The 11151-nt window shown below is 38.0% G+C and overlaps 1 protein-coding gene across 1 annotated transcript; it reads left to right on the top strand.

The window, feature by feature from the left end:
* Nucleotides 1–2449: 2449 nt before the first annotated feature.
* Nucleotides 2450–7987, top strand: LOC106548768 (serine protease 27; the record flags this gene model as incomplete). Its single annotated transcript, XM_014066215.2, has 4 exons — nt 2450–2616; nt 3100–3371; nt 5588–5754; nt 6642–7987. Coding segments are annotated over 4 exons (894 nt in total), but the record flags the coding sequence as incomplete, so codon positions are not given.
* Between the last annotated feature and the right edge of the window lie 3164 nt (nt 7988–11151).

Genomic DNA, 11151 nt, shown 5'->3' with positions numbered 1-11151 from the left:
AGATAACGATCCTGAATTCTGGGGGCAGCTCTGTTAAGCTGCCGACCGGCGACAGGCCACTCCCCGGAAGTCCCCTTCTGGAGATATTTTTGTCTCTCTCAAGGTGTTTGGGCCACATGTAGCTTGGAGCCTCAAGTTGTATATTTGTGTTATAGACCCATAGGAGTGGACGTTAAAAAACACAAGTTCAAATGTTCATTGAGGGGCATTGGAAGGAGAATTATAAGAATATAGCATATAAGTAAAGGAGTAGAAAACTTACATTAATGTAGAAAAGTTTAAAGATGGAAATGTTTAATTGTAAATTCAAAAACACAGTGTTTCCCTGAAAATAAGACAGGGTCTTATTTTCTTTTGACCCCCAAAATAGTTAGACTTATATACCGCTTCATAGGGCTTTCAGCCCTCTCTAAGCGGTTTACAGAGTCAGCATATATTGCCCCCAACAACAATCTGGGTCCTCATTTTACCCACCTCGGAAGGATGGAAAATAAGCTCTTGGCCTTATTTTCCATGAGGTCTTATTATTTTTGAGGGGCAGGAGGTGGCAAGGATGGTCATGGCTGCTGCTGTGTTGCAATATTTTTGGGAAGAGCTTATTTTGGGAGGAGGGCTTATTTTAGTGCATGCGCTCAAAAGCCTAATTGGGCTTATTATCTGGGGAGGTCTTATTTGGGGGAAAACCGGGTATGTAAAAAAGAGGATCATTCACATTTTCTGTCTTTCTGTTGATTGCTTTGACTACTGTACTCTAATTATAGTGCATCCAGGATCAGACACTGATTTTCAAAAATGTCAAAAATCACTAGACAGTAGCAAAAAAATACAAAGACATTGCTTCTTTGTTGTTGTCTAAAATTTCTCTTGAAATGACACTTCAATTTGTGGTATTCTTACATGGTGCTAATTGGGCACTCTAAACCTTATTATATATGGGCTGTCATCTATTGCTAAAGCTAACATATCATTAGCATACTAAAAAGCAAGGACATCACCTTCCAAAAAAAGGCTATGGTTTTCCCAGTTGCAATGTATAGCTATGAAAGCTGGACCATAAGAAATGCTGAGTGCCAAAGAATTGAGGCCTTGCTGGAGGAGACTCCTGCGAATCCCTTGGACTGCAAGGTGATCAAACCAGTCAATCCTAGAGGAGATCAACTCTGACTGCTCTTTAGAAGTCCAGATCCCAAAGATGATACTCAAATACTTTGGCCACTTAATGAGAAGGAAGGACTCACTGGAGAAGAGTTTAATGCTGGGAAAGATTGAGGGCAAAAGAAGAAGGAGATGACAGAATGAGGTGGCTGGATGGAGTCACAAAAAGCAGTAGGTGTGAACTTAAATGGACTCCAGAGGATGGTAGAGGACAGGAAGCCCTGTAGGAACATTGTCCATGGGGTCACGATGGGTTCATACATGACTTTGCAACTAACAACAACAACAATTTATCATTCTACTGCTAAGTTTCTTCATTTACAGAGAGAATATTGCATTGGATATTTTATTACATTCAGTTATGTATCAAGCATAGATAAGGAATGATCATTTGGGCTATACTTAAAATGGGATAAAATTATTTTTCTATCCTGCCACAGAAGCTCTCTTTTATAGTTTGAAGGACAGGAAGGAATTGATTCACCACCTGGGAAAACAACTGGTTTACTTGTGCTCTTTTGAGGAAAATTAATAGAGATGTGTGATCTGTTGCCATTTAATGTTAAAGTATTCAGACCTTCTTCACTTTTGACAATTTTGTTATGCTGCAGGCTGATTCTACATTTGCTAAAATTCATTTTTTTCATTAATCTACACTCAGTATCCCATAATGACGAGGTGAAAACAGAATTTTACAAATATCTCATCTACGCTATTTTATTTTATTTATTTTAAATATTTCAATTTGATTTTAAAAAGGAAGAGAATGATAATGTATAGAGGCAATGTTAAAAAAAGTGCTGAAGATGTCTCACTGTTTTTATCTCATACAAATCCTCCTAAGTTCTGAAACTCTTTGAATGGTATTGGGTCAAAAGTTCCTTCAGATCTGTATCTTTACCAGAGATAAACGAAGTAGTGATACTTGCTGCACTGAGAATGGTCATTTTTGAATAACACAGCACATTTTTAAAGTTCCAAGTCTCATATATTAATGAATGAATGAATGAATGAATGAATGAATAATTCAAAAATGTATCTTTTCATGTCATGATAGACATTCCTGATCTAAAAATGATCCTAATGTAGTATATAACTTCTAGATTATTTATATGCCCTCTTTTGTTTTATCTTTGGCTTTCCTGTTCAATCCATTCACTCTTTTGATATTTATTTTCTTGTTTTCACAGGCATTACAGAGGCCCAGCCACCTCCAGGTGAATAAAATTTTCTATGGATTTCAGCTGCAGGGAACTCAGGATCCAGACACTAATCTGCCTATCTTGCTCTCCCCACAGCTTGTGGCCGATTTATCCCCTCTTCCCGAATAGTAGGAGGTTCAGTCGCTGAGGTGGGTTCATGGCCATGGCAGGCCAGCGTACAGATATTAGAGTCACATCACTGTGGGGGAACCCTCATTGCCTCACGCTGGGTTCTCTCAGCAGCACATTGCTTTGCCAGGTGAGATCACTTTCCAAAGTTCACTCCTTTCATACAAAATCTCACAAGGTTTGATTCTCAGACTTCTGGAACTAATTTAAACTAATTAAACTTCATTCCCTTTACCAAGAGATCTGGCATCCTAGTGATACGTTTCTTCCATTCTTTCATTGAGAAACCATAGATTCAAGCTATTAGCTATTGTTAGCCACTCATGACTCATGTCCTCCAATTTCTAAGGAAGTGAGTTGTCAGTCATACCTTGTCCAGTAGATTCTATCATGTTTTTTTAGAATTCTTTTTTTTTGGGGGGGAGGGGGTAAGCCCAATCTCCTCACAAGATTTCCTTTCCTGTTTCTCAACCACAATTTAAATTCCTCTTCAACTTTCTCTTAACTGCCTAATTTCAACCTCCTCCTCTTCCTAGCTGAATTTTAAACAATATATCTGTTTTCATTCCCATAATCCTGTTTATGTTATATTAACTATTTTCTCGGTCTACAGTCTCTCAGATCCCTCTTTATTTGCCATTCTTTTGGGATCCTACAATCTCTCCAATCCTGGACCACAGTCGGTACTAGTAAATGTGAAGCAAATTATCATACACTCCAACTACACTGAGCTCATAAAAGGCCAAGATATTGCGCTAATAGAACTTGAAACCCCTGTGAATTTCACCCAGCATATCCAGCCTGCCTGTTTACCAGGATCTTCCATTGTCTTCCCTCCCAGATTGGGTTGTTGGGTTGCAGGCTGGGGGAACATTGGACCACAAGGTGAGGCTATCTGATATATTTCTATATTATGTGATATATATGTGTGTGTATGTATGTATGTATATATATTTGTTATGTTTGTGCTGATAAATAAATAAAGGGAGACTAGTATAGATCTATTTCAAGCTATTTAGCTCTCATCAGCTAGCCATACCCTGGGAATCGAACCTGTGCTGTATATGTGTGTGTGTGTGTGTGTGTGTGTGTGTGTGTGTGTGTGTGTAATTTCTTCTATATATCTAAATGTTTATATGTTTTATCCCCCTCTCTCCCCCACTCCCTTTCTCTCTATCCCTCTACACATCTACTCTCTACACATCTACTCTCTATCCATCTAGCTGTCTAATCTAGTTATCTAGCTATCATATATATCTATATGAAGTGCTATCTCTTTTGGTGTTTGTAGCTACTCATGTGTAAGTATGTTCCAAATTATTAGCAGAGTCCCTGATTTACAATCAAAATTGGGATCAGAAGTTTGATTTTAAACTGTTGTTATTGTAAGTCAAGGCACCATGTGACCAGCCTTGATTCTACAACCATTTTTATGATGGCTGTGAACAGTGACGTGCGGTGAGGTTTATGGCTGGTGAGGCAGCAATTTTTTTAGACTTGTGGACTTCAACTCCCAAAATTTCACAGCCAGGCATGCTAAGTTCCAATTTAAAGCGACAGCATTTGTTTTTCTCCTTTGCTAAATAAGTTTCCTTGTTTCTTTTTCTTTTTCTTCTCCCTTCCCCTCCTTCCTCCCACTCCCTCTCCCTCCCCCCACCCTCTCTCAAACACACACACACAGACACACACACAGCTGCACCAGGATTGAGAAAATTTAGGTTTTTCTTGGCCCATGTTAGCAATACCACTAGCAGCATTTTGGCTGGCAGGTGTAAGTGGAAGTGGAAATTCATTCTACTGAAAACATTGTTTTTGCTTATGATTGGATAATTAAATTTTCAGAAGACCCAAAGGCATGGTATTAGAATGTTACATAGTGCATAAACTCAAGAACTGTCTCAATACGCTTCCTCCCTCCTCTCTCAAACACACACACACACACACACACACACACACACACAAAGTTGCACCAGGAGGATGAAGTTTGAATTCCTCCCCCTCCCTCTGACCCACACGTACCTTTTCCAGTTGTTTCAAAGAGGATTTCTACTCTGCTCTTGCCTGCCATCATGAAAAGAAAAAAAAATGTAAAAGGAAAAAGGTGAGAGCTGAGGTCAAGCTAAGCTGGTTGCTGCCAGAGTTACCGTGTGGATGACTCTGCTTAACTGTTTAAAAAAGCCTCTAAAAAACCACCCTCTACAGGAGGTGGCGAGAGAATGATGTGCCTCATCTACGTCAGGAATTTTTCGGCTTTTAACCCTTGCTTAACTCTGTTCGAGTGATCATAAAATGCCAGACTAGATGAGGCACGTCGTTCTCCTGCCGCCTTCTGTAGAGGGCCCTTTTTAGAGGCTTTTTTAAACAGTTAAGCACTAAGCAGAGTCATCCATGGTGACTCTGGCAGCAACTAGCTCAGCCTGACCTAAGCTCTTGCCTTTTTCCTTTTACATTTTTTTTCTTTTCATGATGACAGTGGTGAGGCTCTGCCTCCCCTGCCTCCCCTGACTGCACGTCCCTGGTTGTAAAGTGAGTCATTTTAGTCATTAAACAAATTATATTTGTTTTTGTCATAAATGTGAACCTATTTCATCCAATGGTGGTCATTTTTTGGTAGATCTTTTAAAAAAATGCTTATATTTTAAATACAAGCCAGAAACAAGTTAAGGACAAAATCCTTAATGCACATACACACACAATTAGAACCTTATCCTGCCCCCAACTTCTACTAATTGGCTCTGTTGGAATGGAGCAATATTTTGAGATGGATTTGTGAAGCCTAACATAAAATAATACTTTTTTTGGAGGAAAAACAACAAGTAAAAAGAGAACTAAGTTATCAAAGATTTTAATAATTGTCTGGACAAATGCAAGATAAAATGGGCTTATGCACCTTTAATTGTTGTTTAGAATTTGTGTATTTAAATAATTGTTTAAAGAAGAGCATGATGATGAATTGTTTAATAGTTTAACTTTGTTTAAATTTCAGCAATAAATGTATTGACAAACTGTTCAGTGTGCTAAAATTCATTCTTTTACATAGATGTTCTACTTTCTTCTTTGATGCAATCTGAAGAAATATATTTATTTTCTCTTTTTCCCAGTCCCACTTCCTGAACCTGAGCTTTTGCAGGAAGTGCTTCTTCCCCTTATTGATAGGGCTACCTGTGAGACTCTTTACAGTGACTACAAAAAGCCTGGGATAGTGGAAGTAATAAAAGATGACATGATATGTGCAGGCTACATGGAAGGAGGGAAGGATGCTTGCCAGGTAATAATCATTTGTATGCATGTGCCTTTGAGCCATTGTTGACTTCTGTTGATTGCCTGGAAAAGTCTCTTTTCTTGGCCAGATTTTGTGGGAGGGCTTGCCCTTGCCTTCTTCCTAGGGATAAGAGAGAATGACTTGACCAAGACTACCCAACTGGTTTTGTGCCTAGAATGGGCTAAAATTCACAGTTTCTTTGTTTGTAGGCCCAGTCACCTAACCACTATAGAATCTAACATTCTTTTTTATTCATTTTAAGCATATTGCATTTTTTATCACAACAATACATAGAGGTGAAGGGAAAGGTAAATGAATCCCTGCAGATTTTACTCAGATAGTCATTGCCAACTATCAGGGTGCGGTGTTCAGCTCTCTTTCAAGAACATTGAGCCAGCACTGCCCAAATACATTTCCATGGTCATGTAGCCATCATCTTATAGAGCACTGTTATCTTTCCACCAAAGTGCTACTTATTTTTCTACTTGCATTTGATTGATTTCAAACTGCTAGGTTGACAGGAGCTGGAGTGAGGACAGGAACTCACCATACCATGTGCAGCTCAGGTCTTGAACCTGAGCTGCTAGCTTTCCAAGCAACAAGGTGCTGATTGGTCTGAAGATGGGGACAGTAAAATTGCTACCATAGGAATGAGAATCTCTGCCCTTCTAGTATATATGGAATACAATATATATTGAATCCACTCATCATTTTCTTTTCTTGGAATCCAGAGCACTTTGCCCCATCTAGACTGTCTTGATCAAAGCCTTTGGGTAGTGTGATATGATCATATATCTAAGGTTGAAGTAAGACTCACCTATCAGTCATATATAAGAACCTGATAGTAGATGTTATATTCTTGGAGATTAATGTTTTATTCCTTTATTTTACAGGGGGATTCAGGGGGACCATTGCTTTGTCCATGGAATGGAGATTGGGTTTTGGCTGGTGTAGTGAGCTGGGGAGATGTTTGTGCTGCCCCCAAACGTCCTGGTATTTATATTCGGATTAGTGCCCACACCAGCTGGATTTTGAGACATGCTCCAGAAGTAAAATCTAGTTTCATTAATGCCCTAAACCTAACTACCCCTTGCAATGGATGTTCCTTGGTTGCTTTTGCTAATATAGCTATGCTTCTTTCATTAATTAACAATATTATAGCTATTATTTTTATATATTAACAAAACTTGGTAGAACATGTCTGAATTTGTCTAGATTGCATGCTGTAGTTTGTGGGAACTGACCTTTGTCAAATCTGTATGACTGCTTGAAGTGGGGAAAAAAATGAAGGTTTGATTTTGGGTTTTACCAATTAGATCGATAGATTCTTTATAGAAACGGCTAGTTTATATTATTATAAAAAAGTTATGGCTTGATGTTAATGCCTTATTTTACTGCAACAGAGAGAATCAGAAGTCAACATTTCTTTTTCTTTTTCCTAACCCTTCCTCACTTTTCTTATCTCCCTTCCTTCTCACTGCTTTCCTATTTACTTTTGTATTTTGTATCTTATTGTGATCACCCAAAGCAAGGCACAGAGGCAACACAGTCAGCTGATAGTTCAAACTCCCCTTTATTGCTCCAACTTCCCCCCAAACGCTCCCACGTTTACAGCAAGTCCTGGAGCAAAGCACTCACACACACACCTCCAGCTCCCTCTGTCTGCAAGCAGTCCAGCAAAATGCTGTTAGCATAATGGCTTCAAGGAAATAAGTCCAATGAGGCAAGAGAACAAAGCAATGAGTCCATGAAGCAAAAGAGCAAGACAGTGAGTTCACGAAGCAAAGAAGCAAGCAATGAGTCCACAACGCAAAGGAACAAGGCAATGAGAAGGCAAGAAGTCCAATGAAATCCAGATGTTGGCAATGGCACACAAAACTCCATGAATTCAGTGCTTGTTCCTGAATAGCATCCCCCCCCCCACAGTGTCTCCTTAAGTCTCAGGGACCAGGTGTGCCTTATGAAGAGGGGTGGGGTGCTCTCCTCCTGAATCATCAGATTGGTCTGCATTGTCCTCACCTCTTCTCCCCTCTCCATGCTCAGGGATCAGGAGGATGCAGTCCTTGCTCATAACCTGAGTTATGAGTTCCATTGCTTCTCATTTCTACTGCCTGCCCTCTCTTCCCCACTCTCTTGATCATCCTGTTCCTCCCTGTTGGCAAGCTGTCCCAAGCCCAAGGGACCAGGCACTGCCTCCTCAACCTCCACTGGTTCCAGTTCCATCTCATCCTCCTCCGTGGACTTATAACTCAATAAAAATGTTAAATACAAATATGTATGACAAAGCTCCACTATATGGTACTCATTTGATCTAATTTTTCTTCTTTCTTCCTCCTCCATTTCCTCTTCTCTTATTCATTTAAATAACATTAAAGAATCATAACATGATAAGTCCCAGGAACCTATTTTAAATATTTCTCCATATTTATCATTTTTTCGGAGTTATAACAATGTAAATTTATATCACTTTTTCAGGAATGGCAAGCATACTTTAGTGAGTCTCACAGAGGCCTCATTAAAATAACCTGAAATTTCACAGAAAGTTAAATCTATACCAATGTTTCCCAACTTTTCTGGGTTGGCCATCTGGCATGGGGAGGAAGGAGGAAGAAGGAATGGTTTTGTGTGAGGGGCAGGTGCATGTGCACATGCACAGCTTCATCTGTGTGACTGGCGAATGTGCACACATGCCACCTGCACGAATGGAACTACAAATGTTGATAGTGGGCTGCAGCCTACAGATTGGGGACCCTGATGTGCTAGGTTGTTTGTCTAGATGTGCTATGTTATACTTTGAATTTGAAAATACACACAAAAAGACATTTCTGTGAAATTCAGTGTGCAAATATTTTACGATTTAATTACGAGCATATGAAACAAAGTTTTTCCCTATTTTCTTAATAGTCCTTATAATAGCGGGTTGTTATAGGAGTTGAAGATAGACTAAAGGAATGACGCGATAATGAAATATAACAACTACAAGATAAATAAGCCTCCTTCGCTGAAAGTGTTCTGTTGACAAAATAGCTGCTATCAATACTGGTATATTTTTCCAGCTTCTCCTCATAGAAGATCATGGAATAGGAATGTAACTCTGCATTACTCAGAGAGAGTACTATTCAGTTTTGAAAGAAATTAAAGCTACTCTGTGCAAGGAAGTACAAAAATGTCAACTTCTTGTTCATTTTCTCATGCTTTGTATGAAAATGCCCCAAAGTTGTTCTTTTAAACTTGATTTCTGAATCCCATTGGAAACCCTTCAATGAACATTTCAGTTTCTGACTCTTCTGAAGAGTGTTTCAGAAAAATATTCTTCTCTGTTTTTTTCATTGGTGAAGTGAATAAAAATATTGGCTTCTTCTGGAGAAGGAGTCTAGGTGGGAAATATTATAAGGAGAACCTCTGAAATATTTTATCGATGGCATCTACCACCAGTCAGGTTGGCTAAGATGTTCTCAAACCGATCACCAGAGTGCTGGAGATGTGGGTTTAAGCAGGGAACGTTCTACCACATGTGATGGACCTGTCCTAAGGTCAGGAAATATTGGCATAAGATAAGAAAGTGGCTGAAAGAGATCACTAAACAAAGGATAGATTGAAGCCAGAACTGTTTCTCCTGGTTATCTCTGATGGGAAAATAGAGAAAAAATTACAATGCATAACATTAAATATTCTAACTGCAAGTAGAATCATTTTAGCACAGAATTTGGAGCAAACATTAATCCTCCATACCCTACTATAAGAGGGAAAATGTATGAATGTGCAGATATGAATGGACTGTCTATGGAAATTAAGGAGAGGAAAGAAACCAAGTACTATCACATTTGGAATAGACGGCATTCCTGGCTTGAGAGTAAACATAAAATTTAGGGCATAAAATGTTGAAGTATAATATATAGAATGTAAAAGGTATAAGAAATATATGATATTGATTTGATGTTATAACTTAAATAAGGATATAACTTAGAATAGTGAAATTGAGATAGAATTTTTGTATGAAGGATTGTTATGAAAGATATTGATACCAATATGGAAAAGCTGTTATAAGCGTAAATCTGTCTTTTGTGTCTTGTATTTTAAATGTAGGAAAATTCAATAAATAATATTTTATTTAAAATAAATATTGTCTCCTTCTGGACTATATTACATGACAATTAAAAGAAGTTTAATTTTAATTTCCATATATTGTTTCATAATTGATATATAGTTGAAATGACTAGTGGTTCATATTTTTATTCTCTTATTTTTCCTGTTATTAGTGATGTTCTTTTGTTTTTTATTTATATATATATATATAAATATTTATATATAAATTTATATATAAATAAATATAAATATTATTTATATATATATATATATATATATTAGTTTTTAAAATATTTTTTTCAAAAATGAAATAAAATTTAAAATAAATTTATTCAAAGAATGTAAGTTGTTACTGGAATTGAACCATTATAAAGAATGCATTCATACTTACTGACATTTCATCCCAAGGTCTTCAAAATTCATCTCCTATTTTCCAACAAAGTTAAAGACAAAACTTCTGTTTGTATCAGGGGTGGGTTTCAACCGGTTCGCGGCGGTCCCTGTGAACCGGTTGGTTGGCGAACCTGGAAGTAAGTAACTTCCAGGAACGGCGAAGGGCCCGCTCGCCCGCCTGTGGTCCTTACCCGGTTTTGACGAGTTCTGCGCTTCCATGCATGCGCAGGACGCATACAGCGCCTGCGCGATCCTCCAGGAGCAGCTGTAACATCGTGCAGATGCTAGTACGCATGCGTGCACCGCGCGCATGCACGAGGACGCCGCCAGCCTCGTTCCAACCGAACCAGTTGTAACGGGGCGAGAAACCCATCCCCGGTTTGTATCTAACAAACATGCTCCTTTCTGCAGTTCCTTGGGGATTCCTCAACTTTATTTTCAGGCATTCTTTTGCTCTTTTTTTTTTCATATTGGATTACTATAAATCACTGTAGATGAGGCTGCTTTCCAGAGTATCTGGAAGCTTCATCTGGTAAATAATGAAACAGTATACTATGTAAATAGTATAAGACAAACATATATACTATTAAACAGGAAACAGTTATAGCCAACATTAGGTGTACATACTGAATACAATAAAAGATAAACAAGGCAAATACTAAAGAAAACCAACTGAACAAAAGAATTTGGAGCCTCCTATTTTTGTCAACAACCTTCTTGTGTTGAAATTTTTCTAATAATGTCTCATCTGCTGCTACATCCATTGCCAATCTCAAATCAAAACTATTATGGTATTATTGAAATTAGTATTGTACACTTACTTATTTGCAGCATATCCTAACAAATCTGAACTAAAATTACAAATGGAATTTACATAATGATATACAACCAATTTTGTTGTATTTAAGTACAATGACAATAAAG

This window comes from Thamnophis sirtalis, unplaced genomic scaffold, assembly GCF_051295495.1.
Source record: "Thamnophis sirtalis isolate CommonGarterSnake01/CBP01778 unplaced genomic scaffold, rThaSir2_p1.2 scaffold_4, whole genome shotgun sequence".
In the NCBI taxonomy this organism is placed as follows: domain Eukaryota; kingdom Metazoa; phylum Chordata; class Lepidosauria; order Squamata; family Natricidae; genus Thamnophis; species Thamnophis sirtalis.
Note: the sequence above shows the minus strand (reverse complement) of the source record. Positions and strands in the feature narration are given on the sequence as shown.